We start from the raw sequence: 17,145 nt of genomic DNA, 5'->3' as shown, positions 1-17,145 counted from the left end.
GGGGAAGGAGGGAGAGAGGAAAGCAGGGCGGACCCTCATTCAACCTCCCCAGGGAAGCACCAGCCATACCACTTTGCCAGGGCAAGGGGCAACTACTTACCCGTCCTGCGACACCGGCTGGAGGCCTTCCGGACAGAACCAACGTCCGCTAAACGGCATGGCTTTCGGCCAGACACACTGTGACAAAGCCATAGAGACCGGTCATATGTGTGCCCTGGAACATGTAGTTCCCCGGCCACCCCTGGAGCAAGTCGTGGACGACCCAGAGCTGAGCTGAGGGCCGGCACACGCTCGGGGGGACTACAAGGGTCAAGACCCAGCCTGTCACCCAGTCGGCAGTTGATAGTAGAATCTCAGGATTCAAAAGTGCAGGAACAAAACAAAATAAAAGCGAAAAAACTCTGTTAATGTAACATGTATTTAATTATCTAACATGTTTCTGCCTAGTCCTCTCCTGTAAACAGGGAACATAACCCACTTGTCAAGATTTAAGGAGCTGTGTCCGTCCATGGACGATAAGAGAAAAATGAATTATGGTTTATGGATTCACATTTAATGGTTAAAATACCTAAGACAAGGTTATTTTGTGTATGTCTTAAAATGTGCATAGGGTTAAGAGGAAATGTATTGTGTTTCTATTCCTACCTAAGAGTAGGAGGGAAAAAAGGGTAAAATTATAAATACTTTAATGCCGCGTACACACACTCAGAAAATCCAGCAAGAAAAACGTGGATTTTTTTCAGAGGCAATCTTGGCTCAAACTTGTCTTGCATACACACGGTCACACCAAATTACAACCATCAAGAACGTGGTAACGTACAACACTACGACAAGCCGAGAAAAATTAAATTCAATGCTTCCGAGCATGCGTCGACTTGATTTCGAGCATGCATGGTTTTTGGTGCGTCAGAATTGCATACAGACGATTTTGTGAATTTCCTTCACTTTTCTTGTCGTAAAATTTGAGAACCAGCTCTCAAATTTTTCTTGGTGGAAATTCTGACAGAAAAATTCCGATGGAGCCTACACTACGGAATTTCAAACCAAAAGCTCACATCGGACTTTTCTGGTCGGAAATTTCCGATAGTGTGTACGCTGCATAAGAGTTACTGAGATCAAGCAATTAGGACCAAAATAAAGTGTTACATATATTGAATAAAAAGTGACTATTTTTGGCATATATTACTTTTTGAATTCCAAGAATTTCAGCTGTAAAGTTCTAAGGATGTAATGTTGCTTATTCAATACTGTTTTATTTTGTTTATGATAGTCAGATTCATTTACAAAGTTAGGAAACTAAGTTCTGAGTCAGACTATGTGCTTGGGTAAAATGTTCTGTTCTGAGACCCTCAGACTTCACTTGGGTCCATAGGAATAAAGGGACTAAAGGTGTTTATGTTTATTGAATCCTGCTGGGTTTGAGAAAAATGTTCAGTTGAATATATATAATGAATCTATATAATGAAAACTGTTGCTAAGAAACATTTTATTTCTGCATGCTTAATGAAATAATGGACTTATGTTTGAATTAATGAAATAATCTTTTAACACCTCCAATGGGTAAGGAAAGTGTTAGCTAATAGTTCAGGTAGGTGATTCTGTAGTTATTCATGTTGGATGGAGAGTATTCATCCCCAGCCCCCTTCACATAAAGACTGTCATGCCCCCTTCCCCTTGTTTTCCTATGGACATTTGCTATACAGTTTGGATAACGGTGTAAACGGTGTAAATTACCTTCATTTAGGTATCATGGTCTTATGTTAAGTAATGTTAATGTGTGCACTGTTTTTGTATTTTGAGATATATATATATATATATATATATATATATATATATATATATATATATATATAGATGGGCCAATGCATTTATAGGTAAGCAATATAGGATGAAGCATAGTGGAAACAGGATTCACAATTGTCACTGTTGTGACAAAAGAAGGATTTTTTGTACTCACCGTAAAATCCTTTTCTCTGACGTCCATGGACGGACACAGCCTTCACAAGTCTTGACATATGGGTTATGTTCCTGTTCATAGGACTAGGCAGAACATGTTAGATATTTAAATACATGTTAGTTTAACAGAGTTGAACAGCCCTGCCCAGGGGGCGGTCCCTCTGGACATAACCCTCCTCCCTGCAGCATGCAGCCTCAGTTCGTAACAAGCAGTACAAACCTAAAAAGGAGGGGTGGGTGCTGTGTCCAACCATGGACGACAGAAAAAAGGATTTTACAGAGAGTACAAAAAATCCTATTTTCTCTTTTCGTCCATGGACGAACACAGCCTTCACAAGTCTTGACATATGGGACACCCCAAGTAGTGTCAAAAAACGAGGGGTGGGAAAAGTATCAGTAAAAAAAACAACTTCACCCCAAAACAAGCAGAGCTCCTCAACGGAGGAGGTGCAACTTTAAACAGCCACCTGCAAAACCTTGCGGCCGAAGAAAGCGTCTGAAGATGCACTCACATCAACCTTGTAAAATTTGAAAAAAGTGTGAACGGACGACCAAGTTGCCGCCTTACACACCTGTGAGACAGACGCTTGATGTCGGAAAGCCCAGGAAGTACAAATTGCCCTGGTCGAATGTGCCGTGACCAGAAGGGGGGGTGCCCGCCCCTTAAGAGCATAGGCCTGTGCCCGCCCCTTAAGAGCATAGGCCTCTATGAAGGTCTGCCTGATCCACGAGAAATGGTGGCCGACGAGACTGAATCCTGTTAGGGCGACCTTGCAACCTCCTTGACTACGAGGAGAGGCATAGCCTGATCGCCCAAAATTCCAGGACATTGATCGGCAGACGGGATTCCTGCAAAGTCCAGCGACCCTGGCCCGACTGGACCCCCCAGACGCCCCCCCCAACCTGTGAGGCTGGCGTCTGTCGTAATTACGTCCACTGGAAGGGAAGAAATGGCTTCCCAGACCGAAGAGCCGGGGATCTCAGCCACCAATTCAGAGAGACTCTGACTAGGTGGCTTACCTGAATCTGGCGATACAGAGACAATGGAGATTTGTTCCTTCTGCAATACTCGAGTGTGGAACTGGGCATACAGTACTGCCTCGAAGGAGGCTACCATCAGACCCAGGACTCGCATGCAAAAACGGAGAGACGACCATTTGCAGGATGCCAACAGCTTTACTGCAGACTGACGAGTCTGCAATTTTTCCAGGGGAAGAAAGACTCTCGCCTCAGCGGAGTCCAGAATCAACCCCAGGTACTCCAAACACTGAGTTGGTACCAGGACCGACTTCTGGATGTTTAACACCCACCCGAATTCTCGGAGGGTCTGGCTGGCTATAGACACAGCCAGAAGCTGTTCTCAGAAGAAGATCGTCTAAGAAGCCTACGATGGCAATGCCTCGCTGTCTCAGCAAAGCTAGGATCGGTGCAAGCACCTTGGTGAAAACTCTTGGTGCTGACACTAGGCCAAATGGAAGAACCACAAACTGATAGTGGTCTTCCCCTATCTCAAAGCGCAGAAACCTCTGGTGACTTGAGCAAATTGGGACATGCAAGTATGCGTCCTTGATGTCCAAGGACACCAGAAAGTCCCCCGGGATGGAGCGCAGCCACCACCGAGCGAATGGATTCCATGCGGAACTTCCTTACTCTCACAAAGGCATTTAGGGCTTTGAGGTCCAAGATTGGACGGACCCCGTCCTTCGGGACCACATACAGATTCGAATAAAATCCCTGAAACCTCTCGTTCTGCGTAACAAGCAAAATTACCCAGCAAGTCCTGTACTGCCCCCAATAGGGCAGACCGACGAGGCGGAATGAGAGGGATATTGTAGGGAAAGAATCTGTTTGGTGGACAGGAAATAAACTCTATCTTGTACCCTGAAGAGACCACCTCGCAGACCCACTGGTCGGAGAGCAGGGAGGTCCAACGAGCTGCGAACCTGCAAAGTCGTCCCCCCACCCATGAGTCGGGCGGGTCCTGACTGACGAAAATACAGCTTCTAATTGGGAAACTAAGGACCCGGCTTCCCTTTGGTGGACCGAGGTAGGAGAGTGCTCTTACCTCCAGTGACATCTTTAATAATGTCGTCCAGCGAGGTACCAAAAAGTCTCCCACCTTTGAAGGGTAAATCTGCCAGGGCTTTTTTGGATGCCTGGTCAGCAGACCAGCATTTTAGCCAAATCAGGCGGCGCAAGACCACCACCGAAACAGAGGCTCTGGATATCAAGAGAGCTGCATCCAGGGTAGCATCACAGACACATACAAAGCCCTGGACCAACTGGTCGGCCAGTCTAATAAATTCGGGAGGGAGCTGGTGCTCCTCCACAGTCAGTGAGTGTCTGAGACACCAAGGTTGCAGCCACAATAGGCCGCAATGCAGAACCCAGCATGGTAAACATGGAGCGGGTCAGCGCCTCGGACCTCCTATCAGTATGGTCCTTGAAAGCAGGGGTCCCTTCTATAGGGAGAGTGGTTACCTTATTTTACCAGGCAACCGGAGGGTCAACTACCAGAGGAGAAGCCCATTTTTTCAAAAGGCTAACGGACCGCCAGGCGCTGAGGGGCACATAAGGAAAAACCTTCACAGAGCGGTCCGACTTGTGGGACCCAAAAAAGACTGAACCCTCAGTGGATGCCTCAGCTGCACCATCCAGCTTAAGGGAGTCCCTCACAGCACTGATAAGTGCATTAACAAGTGCCCTGTCCTGTACTGACCCAAGTGAGGAGTCTTCCTCACAAGGAAAGTCCTGGTCCACATCCTCTGACAACCCAGAACCGGGGTCCTGCGCCGCAGCCGGACCCTGGTCTGAATCTGAGCATTCCCCAGGAGATGTCGGGGGCGCTTTGTACCCCCCTTACTCCAGCATGCCGCTTCCACCCTGGCAACAAATGTTTCCAGGACTGCCGACAAAGTGTCTATGGGAACCGCAGGTGCAGGAGCACCGGCTGCCACCTCTGGCTTATTTGGGGAAGAAGGACCAGATACTGACTCCATTACATAGAGGGCTCCCAGGGACCTATTCAAGACCTGAAAGTCCACCCTCCTTGCTGCGCTGACTGGGGGGTTATCCAGGGGACTCACCAACCCAGCAAGAGACAGCTTGTGTTGTGAGGAAAAAGCTGTGAGGTAAAGCCGTGAGGTAAAAATCTGTGAGGAGATATGTGCTGCGCACTGTTTAAAAAGCCAGCACTAGAGGCCAAAACCCCACACAAAACTGGCCGCCGAACGCTTCAGAGATAACAGGGCATGGCCACAGTAAAATGGCCGACCGCAATAACAAGCTGCGCCATAGCGTGACCAAGACAAAATGTCTGCTAATGGGAAATTTCAATGTAAACAGCAGACTGCAAAAACGCTGCGATGTGGCCGAATGACGCTTCCCTGAGGCAAAGCACACCCCCACAGATAAAAATGGGCCCAGACACCCCACAGTCCCCCGGTGGGAAATGGAGCCCCCCCACAGGTCCACCCCGGTAGCAGCGGTAGAGCAGCAGAGGGAAATGTGACAGAGAGCAGGGAAAGGGAGGATAGGAGGACCCCCTAACCCCAGGAATGCCTAGCCGTACCGACCCGCCGAGGCAGGAAGGACTGTACTTACCCGTCCATGCGAGGACCCGCTGGCGAAATTCCTGACAGGCATACAACCGCGTTGGAGTAGCTGTCGGCCCGGTCCACTGTGAGTGAGACAACACCACAGCCCAGTCATGTGTGGACCCTGGAGCAACAAGCTCACCGGCCACCCCCAGAGTCATGGGGTATGTCGTGGCAGAGCCAGCCCTTTGCTACGGTGTGCTGACGCTCGCTGGCCGGAGTGAGGAGACTACAAGGTACTATATATCCAGCCTGTCACCCAGTGGGCAGTTGATAGAAGAATCTCAAATAAATAAAATTAAATTAAAAATTTCTTCAGGGCGCTGGGCCCAAAGGGAGCCACGTCATTCTCCTCTGCTAGGCAGAAAAACACTGAGGCTGCAGGGAGGAGGGTTATGTCCGGAGGGACCGCCCCCTGGGCAGGGCTGTTCAACTTTGTTAAAGTAACATGTATTTAAATATCTAACATGTTCTGCCTAGTCCTCTCCTATGAACAGGAACATAACCCATATGTCAAGACTTGTGAAGGCTGTGTCTGTTTACGGACGAAAAGAGAAAGGGTGATTGTAAAGGGTTAAATAATTGTTTAATATAATGAAAAATAATATTTCAGGCTGTAGAATGCTACTTATAGTCCTTGTGAAACTTAAATAAAGGAACTTATAAATTCAAGAATAGCATAGCAGCTATAGGAAACTGTCTGGTGGAAAAGCTTAGTGTAAATTATTCTTTATCTCATGTATAATTCAATGTATTCTACTAAGTGTATTTTATTATTGGATAATCATAATGAATATGGGATATCCTAACATGTACCCCTTATTGGTGTAAAATAATTAATAACACCCACAAGCCAAAATAAGTCTTTGCTCTTCAGTTCAGTTCAGTGTCTGATTGGGCAGGAATTCCCAGGGCCCTGTAGCCAGGGCTAAAAGATAAGAGGGAGACCAATGGTAGAATTTAACCCCTACACCAATAAAATACATTTACGTTTTTGGTTGTAACATGACAAAATGTGGAAAATTTCAAGGGGTATGAATGCTTTTTCAAGGCACTGTATACCATTGTTTGTGGACTCTTTAACTTTCCTACAGACTAAATAATAAACAATGATTTGGGTTATTTTCACCAAAAAAATGTAGCAGAATACATTTTGGCCTACATTTCTGAAAAAAAGATAATTTATGTGCAAAATTTTATAACAGAAACAAATGAAAACTTTTTTTTTTTCTCAAAATTTCAGGCCTTTTTCATTTATTTAGCAAAAAAGAAAAACCCAAGTGGTGATTAAATACCACCAAAAGAAAGCTCAATTTATGTTAAAAAAAATAATTACTGGTGAAGCTGAAAATTGGTCGAGGCAGGAAGGGTGTGAAAGTGCCAAGTATAGTATGGTAAGTGATTAACCACTTGCTTACTGGGCACATATACCCCCTTCCTGCCCAGGCGAAATTTCAGCTTTCGCCACAGGAATCGTAGATATATGGCACTGGGTAAAGCTTTCATGTTGGTAAAAGAAGATTTTTTTTTTACCTACCTTGTTTTTTCACCATATTATATCTACTGTATTATGAACTAAGAAATCCATTTAATAATAACGTACCTTGAAGGAGATTCTGTTTTTTCTTTTTTCTCTTTTCCCGGAGACTTTTCACAAGTATATAAGACCTGGTGGTAATAAAATACAACAAAATCATATACAATATGTTGTCCGATTTTGAACCACCCTAAACAGTTCTAAATCTACAATCTATGCACTTACAGGGGTATGCCACACAATATTCCTGACTGACAAAGCAAGTAAAAAGTCACAGCTGCCACCTCCTAAGCAAGGGAAGCTACCAAGTTCTGAGAGGCTTTGATAATAATTTTTCAAATAAGCAGACCCTTGGGAGATTCCTTTTGCACCCAACATGCACATCTAGGGCCAGATCCACGTACCTCTGTGCCGGGCGCAGCGTATCTAAGATACACACTCCGCCATAACTTTTTTTTTTTTGAATCCTCATAGAATTCGCCCTGTAGTGGCGTAGTGTATCTTTGGCGGCGTAATGGCGTGCCATTCAAATCTCTGTGATGGGGGCGTGTTTTATGTAAATACGTCGTGACCCGACGTAAACAACGTTTTTTTTAACTGCGCATGCGCCGTCCGTGGGCGTATCCCAGTGCGCATGCTCGAAATTAAACCGGAACCAGCCAATGCTTACGACGGTGGCATCATTCTGCGCAAATTCCTATTTGCGAACGACTTACGCAAACGACGTTAACAATTCTAAATTGGATGCGGGAACGACGGCCATACTTAACATTGAGTACGCCTCATAATAGCAGCTTTAGCTATACGCCGGAAAAAGCCGAATGCAAACGACGTAAAAACAATGCGCCGGCCGGACGTACATTCGTGGATCGCCGTAACTAGCTAATTTGCATACTCGATGCGGAATTCTACGGAAAGGCCACCTAGCGGCCGCCGAAAAATTGCAGCTTCGATCCGACGGCGTACTAAGACGTACGCCTGTCGGATCTAGCCGAGATGCTGTCGTATCTTGTTTTGAAGATACAAAACAAAGATATGACGCGCAAAATTTGAAATTACGTGGCGTATCAAGAGATACGCCGGCGTAATACCTTTGTGGATCTTCCCCCTAATGTTCAGTACTTATTGGCTGAGCTACTACTCCCAATAGGATATACAGATGAAATTGGAAAAATTTGAATATCGGGCAAAAGGTCATTTATTTCACTAATGCAACTTAAAGCGGAGGTCCACACAAAAATGGAACCTCCTCCAGTGTCACATTTGGCACCTTTCAGGGGGGTGCAGATACCTGTCCAAGACAGGTATTTGCACCCACTTCCGGGCATAGACTCCCGCGGGGGTCACGCCCCTTCCCGATGTCTTCTGGGAAACACACAGGTCCCAGAAGACAGCTTCACTTCCTGAGTCCCTCACCGAGGATAGCGGCGGCGGCATCCGAGGAACGGGTCGGCCTTAGCTGCCGACATCGCAGGCACCCAGGACAGGTAAGTGTCCATTTACGAACCACTTCAGCCCTGGACCATTTGGGTGGTCAAAGGCCAGGCCACTTTTTGCAATTCGGCACTGCGTCGCTTTAACTGACAATTGCGCGGTCGTGCAACGTGGCTCCCAAACCAAATTGACGTCCTTTTTTCATACGAATAGAGCTTTCTTTTGGGAAAAAATACATGTTTGAATTAAAAAAAAAACACAACAGTAAAGTTAGCCCAATTTTTTTTTATATTGTGAAAGATAATGTTACGTCGAGTAAATTGATACCCAACATGTCACGCTTCAAAATTGCGCCCACTCGTGGAATGGCGACAAACATTTACCCTTAAAAATCTCCATAGGCAACGTTTAAAAAATTCTACAGGTTGCAAACCATCATTGACACCCTCCATAAGGAGGGAAAGCCTCAAAAGGTAATTGCAAAAGAAGTTGGATGTTCCCAAAGTGCTGTATCAAAGCACATTATTAGAAAGTTATGTGGAAGGAAAAAGTGTGGAAGAAATAGGTTCACAAGCAGCAGGGATGACCGCAGCCTGGAGAGGACTGTCAGGAAAAGACCATTAAAAAGTGTTGGGGACTTTCACAAGGAGTGGACTGAGGCTGGAGTCAGTGCATCAAGAGCCACCACACACAGACAGATTCTGGACACAGGCTTCAAATGTCGTATTCCTCTTGTCAAGCCACTCCTGAACAACAAACGTCAAAGGCGTCTTACCTGGGATAAAGAAAAACAGACCTGGTCTGTTGCTCAGTGGTCCAGAGTCCTCTTTTCTGATTAGAGCAAATTTTAAGGACCCAGAGTATGGAGGAAGAATGGAGAGGCACACACTGCAAGATACTGGAAGTCCAGTGTGAAGTTTCCACAGTCTTTGTTGATTTGGGGGGCCATGTCTTCTGCTGGTGTTGGTCCACTGTGCTTCATTAAGTCAAGGGTCAACGCATCTGTCTACCAGGAGATTTTGGAGCACTTCATGCTTCCTTCTACAGACGAGCTCTATGGGGATGCTAACTTCATTTTCCAGCAGGACTTGGCACCTGCCCACGCTGCCAAAAGCACCAAAATCTGGTTCAATGACCGTGGGATTGAACATTTAATTGAGTACAGTGTTGCATGACCGTGCAATTGTCATTCAAAGTGTGACAGCTCTGAAAGACAAAAATTTGCCTTGGCAGGAAGGGGGTGAAGGTGCCCAGAATTCAAGTGGTTAAAAAAGTTGAGCAATTTTCTTTTCCCTAAGCACCCTACCTATAAACATTCTCTTTTAATAAGTCATATAATATTTAGAATAATGTTCTTCAAACAAAATCACTTACATAAATGCTAAGCCCTGCCTTGATTAGATGTGACACTTAAAGTAGAACTATAGGCAAAATGTTTGCGCATCTGGTTTTCCAGCTAGCATATCTAGCCATTCCCCAAGCCTACCATAAGAATAGTAGCTGGAGTTCATGGCATAGTAATGGAACACAAATAATTATTATAGACCAGTGGTCTCCTAACTGCAGCCTGGGGACCAGATGTAGCCCTTTGGCTGCCTTTATATGGCCCTTGGGGTACTATTTCACCAACACCAATGATGGGTCACCATTCCCCCTACTGACACCATCAATTGGGCACTATTTCTCCCATTAAAACCAATGATGAAGCACTGATGCTGTGGCATTTTCTTCAACCACTAGCCACACTTCGGCTCCCCTAAAGCCTAAAGAACAGTAAATTACTTACAAAATTATGAGACCCCTGTTATGGACCATGGCCCGGATTCACAAAGCACTTGCGCCGACGTATCTCGAGATACGCCGCGTAAGTGCAAATATGCGCCGTCGTATCTGTGCGCCGTGCCCACAAACTAAGATACGCCTAAAAACAGGCTTCATCCGACCGACGTAACTTGCTTACGCCGGCGTAGAGTGGGCGCATATTTACGCTGGACGTATTTGGCGCTTCCATTTAATTTCTATTCACATATGCAAATGAGGGAGATACGCCGATTCACGAACGTACGTCCGTCGCAGTGCGCGTAAAGTCATAGGTCCGGCACAAAGTTATGCCCCATAAAGGAGGTGTAACTCAGCAGCATCCATGCAAAGGGCTGCACCAGGGAACTCAAGCCAACGTATTTTACGTAGGACGTGAATATGACTAGGCGTAGGTTATGTTCACGCCGTATCTTAGGCAGTTGTTCCGACGTGATTGTGAGCATGCGCACTGAGATGCGCCCACGAAGCGGCGCATGCGCAGTTGGCGATACGTATCTGTCTGGAGCTCGGCCCATCATTTGCATGGGGTCACACCTCATTAGCATGGCTCACGCCCACTTCCACTTACGCCGACTTACGCCTTGGAAACCCAGCGCAGATTTGGAAGCACTGGCTTTGTGAATTCAGTGCTTGCCTCTCTGTGCTGCGTCGGCATAGCGTAAAGGAGATACGCTACGGTGGCATAAATATGCGCCAGTGTCTGTGAATCCGGGCCCATGTATTTATATCTATAGTTAGCATAAGTCATAAACAATTAGCAAATATTAAAGTGGAACTACAGGAAAAACGAAAAAAGAAAAAGTAAGAGCGGGTTATAACACCTGCCAGAAATTTTTCGCCCACCGTGTCCCATTGCGGAGAATACCCTTCACTTCCTGTCCTATAGTCAAACAGGAAGTGAGAGGAAATCCCTTCAAATTAAGGGAATTTCTTTGGCCCCCCAGGTCACCAGAACTAGTGTCCCCATTTGGAGATTTCCACTGTATTATTTTTCTGGGGACAACCCAAAATGTAGGATTTTCTTTTACTTTTATTATTAATGGTAAACGGCACAAAGAGAGAGGGTGATTCACAGACAGCAATAAAACCTGACAGTAAAAAATATACCAGAATTTATCCGAAGATAATACTGATCCAAGCGCTCTGTGGATATAGTGTAATATGTATGATGGTGGTTTTGGCAGAATAGCAGCTATTATAAAAGTAATACTAGAAATGAGGAAAGGTGTCTCTAAATGGAAACACTAACAGCGCTCTGGTAAAAGATTGTAATAAATCTAAAATTACCCCTCTGCTTATGGTGATAAATAATCACCCTTGGTGAGAGCAAGTGTTAATCTGAATCAATCATAAGCCATGAGTGAAAAAGAAGAAAACAAAACATCACTGTCATTATCATTGATAATGGTTAAAATTGAAAAAGAATCAATGATGCAAAGTCCATTCACAAAAAAAAACTCATTAGCATAAAAAAGTCTCTAAAATCATTGTGATTCCTGTGCGTAGATATTCCTGAAGTGTCCAAACAAAGATCTTCACCTACAGGTCTCCCTTAGGAGTTCTACTCACCAGATGCCTGTGGTGTAATCAGCCTTGAGAACTCTAAGGGTGCATTCACACCACGATTTTGTCATCCTACTTTTACTCACGATTTTAGCTTTAAAATCGTACAAATCTGTATGGCAAAACGTATCCATTCACTTCCATTCATTAATTTAGGTCCCCAAGTGCATCCGATTTGATCCGCATCAGATTTGATACGATTTAAAATCGCATCAAAAATCGTTTTTTACCACGATTTTTGGTCCTGATTTGAAATCGTATTAAAATCGTGTCCGTTTTTTTTTAATATTGTGGTCAATCTAAATCGTACTAAATCGGATGACTGTGCGATAAATCGTACCCGTATAAAACAAAAATTACGTGCGGTTCCCCCTAAATATCCATAACCAGACCCATTATCCGAGCACGTTGACCTGGCCGGCCGCAGAAAAGAGGGGGGGACAGAGTGCGGCCCCCCCCTCTCCTGAACTGCACCAGGCCACATGCCCTCAACATTGGGAGGGTGCTTTGGGGTGCCCCCCAAAGCACCTTGTCCCCATGTTGATGGGGACAAGGGTCTCATCCCCACAACCCTTGCCCGGTGGTTGTGGGGGTATGCGGGTGGGAGGTTTATCAGAATCTGGAAGACCCCTTTAACAAAGGGGACCCCCAGATCCTGACCCCCCCCCTGTGTGAAATGGTAATGGGGTACACTGTACCTCTACCATTTCACGAAGGAAGTGTAAAGTTTCTGCGGCCGGCCAGGTCAACGTGCTCGGATAATGGGTCTGGTTATGGATATTTAGGGGGAACCGCACGTCATTTTTGTTTTAAATTGACGGCGGGGTTCCCCTGAATATCCATACCAGACCTGAAGGGTCTGGTTATGGATATTTAGGGGGAACCGCACGTCATTTTTGTTTTAAATTGACGGCGGGGTTCCCCTGAATATCCATAACTTCAAAAATCTTCTTTTTCCCCAGACATTATTTAAAATCAGGATCCGATTTTTTAGTGAAAATTTTGACATACGATTACATACGATTTTGTCATATACGATTCCATCCGATTTAACGGTCCGATTATCGGATGTAAAAATCGTGGTGTGAACCTAGCCTAAGAATCTTTCCTCCTGTTATCAGCGTCTCTCAGTGGAGTGGATGGATGATCATGGGCAGGGTTTAATCATGGAAAAATAAGCATAGGAAAGGAACATAGTGTGATATTGCCTTTTTATTGAACAAAGCCCTTGTCTATTTTTATTGTATTTGTTTGTTATTATGAATTAGCACGTATATATCCATGTTTTAGCTCATAGTGCCAGAGCATATTAATGGATTCACGTTTATTTATATATTGTATTTTCATGTACAGCTCACGCTGTCTTTTAGGTAAAGCATTGTCATTATTTTAAATTCGTGCTCACATTGTGTACAGCGATGAGGCACACACCCATTATGTTGATGCGGGTGTCTAAAGATACAACATTTTGTTTACCCAAACCTTGTTCTGCGGCTGCAGGTGACAGGGGGCAGGATAAAACATTTGGGATCAGGCTATTATACTGAGATGGTGAGTGCTCCTCTGGTTAAACAGAGGTAACACTCATTTGCCTTATCTCTGTATAGAAACCACCTCTAGCAGGGTGACACAGGTGCCGTGTCATCTGATCGGAGGGAGGTGTTACTAATCTCTAACACCCGGCATAATATGGATGCGCGGACTGCATATAGTTTTGCATAGGGTGATATTATCGGCTTAAAAACGGTCCTGAGAGGGAACTCCAGGTCTGAGTGGGCGTGTACGATCCGCACACATGGCTGATACACCATAGGCTAGAGCGTGGATGGACACTCCTGCTCTGCCTATTTAAATTCGGAGCCAGCGTTGTGTAGCCACGCCCTCTGAAGACAGGAGCCAATCCAGAAACGCGTCAGGGCGTGGCTACACGACGAGTTTACACTCACACAGACAGCAGTTGTATAGAACGAGCAACTTGTCAGCTGGAGCTGAGCTGACAAGCAACATAGCTACGTGAGCTAAAAGTCCTTACATCTGATGTGCCTGTTTTTTATCTATTACATTGCAAGCATTACATTTTGTGTGGGGCTTTGTTCAATAAAAAGGCAATTTCCTGACAGACTCCATGGCAGCCTACGTGTGGGTTAATCCCGCCTCTCATATAAATATTATTTGCTCGAGGGATAATGGCGCTGCTATCCTGGTACTAGGCTGTAACACACTAGATTATGGGCAAGTGATTAATAAAATCAAATATATGGTGTTGGGTTCCTTCCTGTGGTTAAGCTCATATGTGTAGCCACCATTAGGATATAAGGTCCCCCTTTTTATTAGTGTGCGGTAAATGTCCGCCAAGGTTTCCTATTTATATGTTAACCCTGTGTTGCATCCAGAGACCAGTAAAGACTGTTTTGCAAAGAGAAACAAGAAAAAGTGCAAAATGTGCAAAAAGTGCAATAGAAGAGGAATAGTCCTTAAATGACAATTAAAATTGGGAATGTCACTTCCAGTGGAATCTGTAAGCGTCCACCCCACATTCAAAATTGCCCAATTGTGTGAGCTGAAAAAGTGTATTCCCTCATGTGGTAGAAAAAAATGTGGTTTGTACACATATAGTGTTGGTTGTGGTAGAATGTGTATACGTGACACAAATTAGGTGTGGTGTACTTACTGCCTGTACTTTGCACCAGGCATAAATGTAATTATTGTTGCTCAATAAACATTATTAATGATATAACTTAAAAAATATGACATAAATAAATATATGAATTCATCAACCATCAAACAGTTAATTAAAGTGCTGTGTGCTAGTGATTCCTTTATGAGAATGAGTGCCACTCAGAGTGCCCTCAGATTGGATTTAGCTAGTAAAAATAAAAATAAAAATATAGGAATAGTCACGTTGATTGTGAATTCCTCAATTAGTGATTACATTCAAGTGTTTCAAAAAACAATTCAAACAAAAATATTATGATAGAAGTTAACTCTGGCCGTCTCTTGTAGAAATTCAAAACAAACAAAAGACAGTATCTAAAGAAGCCGTGCAGTCCTCAATTCAGGCTAATTGCACGATACAATCCCCAGCTGATGTCAAAAAACAATTCAAACAAAAATATTATGATAGAAGTTAACTCTGGCCGTCTCTTGTAGAAATTCAAAACAAACAAAAGACAGTATCTAGAGAAGCCGTGCAGTCCTCAATTCAGGCTAATTGCACAATACAATCCCCAGCTGATGTATACGGTAAATTCTTATCCTGTTAGGAATCACTTTCCCGTATCCCCTCTCTGGCGTGGCTGACGATTCCCCCCAATGTGTCCCCACTCACCGGACAGAAGTCCCCTCAAGAGGGTGTAGAGCTTGTCTGAATTAGCTTCAGTGAGCTGTCAGATGGTTACCTCTCCTGTCGGTCTGATGCGGGACGGCGTTTTCCTCATATGCCGTGTCTTTTCTCTTGGGGTGGTGATCGTATAGAAAATAAAAAGATATCCACATGGGAAAGTACGTTCTATACTTGGTGATCGATTTTATTTCAAAAGGGATCAACCAAGTGCACTAGTGGTTAAAAACCATAAAAAAAAAAAAATTAACAAATAAAATTAAAAGCTGTTTTAGGTAACGGTAGGTGTAGGACAACTTCCAGTAATCCGCCTCGTTGTGCACTATCCGGGTTCTGTGGGACAGTCCAGTGCGGTAGCCTTAGCACGTGTGGCTGTTTGCGCTCCACATCTCTGTAGTCCGTACCCGGAAGTGTCTATTGGCGGTGCGTACTTGCGTGTGACGTGGTAGAAGCTAAGTCACCTTAATCCCGCCTCTCATACCTCATAGGACCCTACTCCCATAAAGCTTTGCTTCTTCCAATAGACTGTGTTCCTTTTTTGTTCCCTGATTTAGTCCCTGATTCCCATGCCTGGTGGCTCTGAAGTCCTACAAATCTCAGCTATTAGCTGGATGGACATTTTTGTCTGCGGTACCCCTTTTTTATGCTTACTAGCCTGCCACTGGCAGGTAAGCGATTATTTTACCCTGGCTATTAGCAGGGGGTCTCTAAATTACCAGACCTTGCAGAGTAAGCAGCGGTGGCTTCCTTGTCCAGGCCGGATCATGGGTTTCCTAAAGGTGGTAATGTATAAACTTATCCTCTTACCTATCATGGCAGCCAGTTTTTGTGTGTAGTCTGTCTTTTCCCTTCCAGGTATGGCCGCTGGAGCGCAGTGCGTTCCAGCTTCGCCGCTTGCTAGTGGTCTGCGCACGCGCACGCCTCGTTCTGGGAACGAGGCTTGGCTGTGTGTGAGCTCCTTGGTCTAGCTAGCCGCGATCGCGCATGCGCGCGAGGCCGACGAGGAGATGCAGGTTCACCGCGCATGCGCACGCCGGTGCGCGGTGACGTCATCGACAGGGCGGCAAGTTTAAATAGCTGTCAAACACAGCTATATGGTGGCACATCCCTGACGGTCTAGGTGTATCTCTCTTGGCTGTGGATCAAGGTAGGAGACTGCTCTTTTATGCCTTATGTAAACTCTGTGATTATGGGTCCTTTTGCCTGATGCACGGTTCCTGTTGGTTTCTTTTTTAGTATTGTTTCCTCACCGCTATGGATGTGTCACCGCCCCCCTGTGGCCAAACCTTACGCTGCAGGTAGGATGGAATTTATTCCCTCTGCCTGTTTTTCTATGGGTTTTGGTTAAAAAAAAAAAAAAAAAAAAATTGTATTTTGTCTCTTTTGTTTCCAGTCCCTCCAGGTCTATTCCTCAAATAATAGCACGTGAAGATGTTATTGAAGTTCAACCACAAAAACATCATTCAAGTTCTAGAAGCTCTAGATCTTCATCTAAGCATTATAGAGAAGGTTCTAGATCCTCGTCTGGTCACCACTCCCACCGTCACTCCAGTCATTCTGAAAGGAATTCCTGTTGGGGATGTAGAGCTCAGGTCCCAGAAGGAAAATCCCTCTGTGAGCCATGTTATTCCCGTGCTGTAAGGGAAAGAGGGGGTGAGGACCAGCAGGTTGAAGCCCTGGTCAGAAGAGTGGTCCAAGAATCCTTGAACATCTCTACTTCCGCCCAAGCGGTTGTTCCTCCTGTTGAACCATCCCCAGTCCTGGTACAGGATGATCCTGAAGTTGCGGGGCCCTCTAGAGTCAACCGCTCTCCAAGTGTTTCCTCAGAAAGTGAAATGGAAAACGTCCATTGTGCTGCTGGTTTTGATTTTTCCCTGGTCCCAACATTGGTGAAAGCA

The 17,145-nt window shown here is 45.0% G+C and overlaps 1 protein-coding gene across 1 annotated transcript in view; it reads right to left on the bottom strand.

Annotated features, from left to right (window-relative positions):
• Nucleotides 1-641: 641 nt before the first annotated feature.
• TEX15 (testis expressed 15, meiosis and synapsis associated) overlaps nucleotides 642-17,145 on the bottom strand; it is a 61,663-nt gene continuing 45,159 nt past the window's right edge. Inside the window, exons 2-3 of the mRNA XM_040343390.1 lie at nucleotides 7,156-7,220; nucleotides 642-645 (exon numbers count right to left, since the gene is read on the bottom strand). Of these exons, the coding sequence (XP_040199324.1) occupies nucleotides 642-645; nucleotides 7,156-7,220 (69 nt within the window). The remainder of the gene's footprint in view (nucleotides 646-7,155; nucleotides 7,221-17,145) is intronic.

Source organism: Rana temporaria, chromosome 1 (assembly GCF_905171775.1).
Source record: "Rana temporaria chromosome 1, aRanTem1.1, whole genome shotgun sequence".
In the NCBI taxonomy this organism is placed as follows: Eukaryota; Metazoa; Chordata; class Amphibia; order Anura; family Ranidae; genus Rana; species Rana temporaria.
This window is presented reverse-complemented; position numbering and strand designations above follow the sequence as displayed.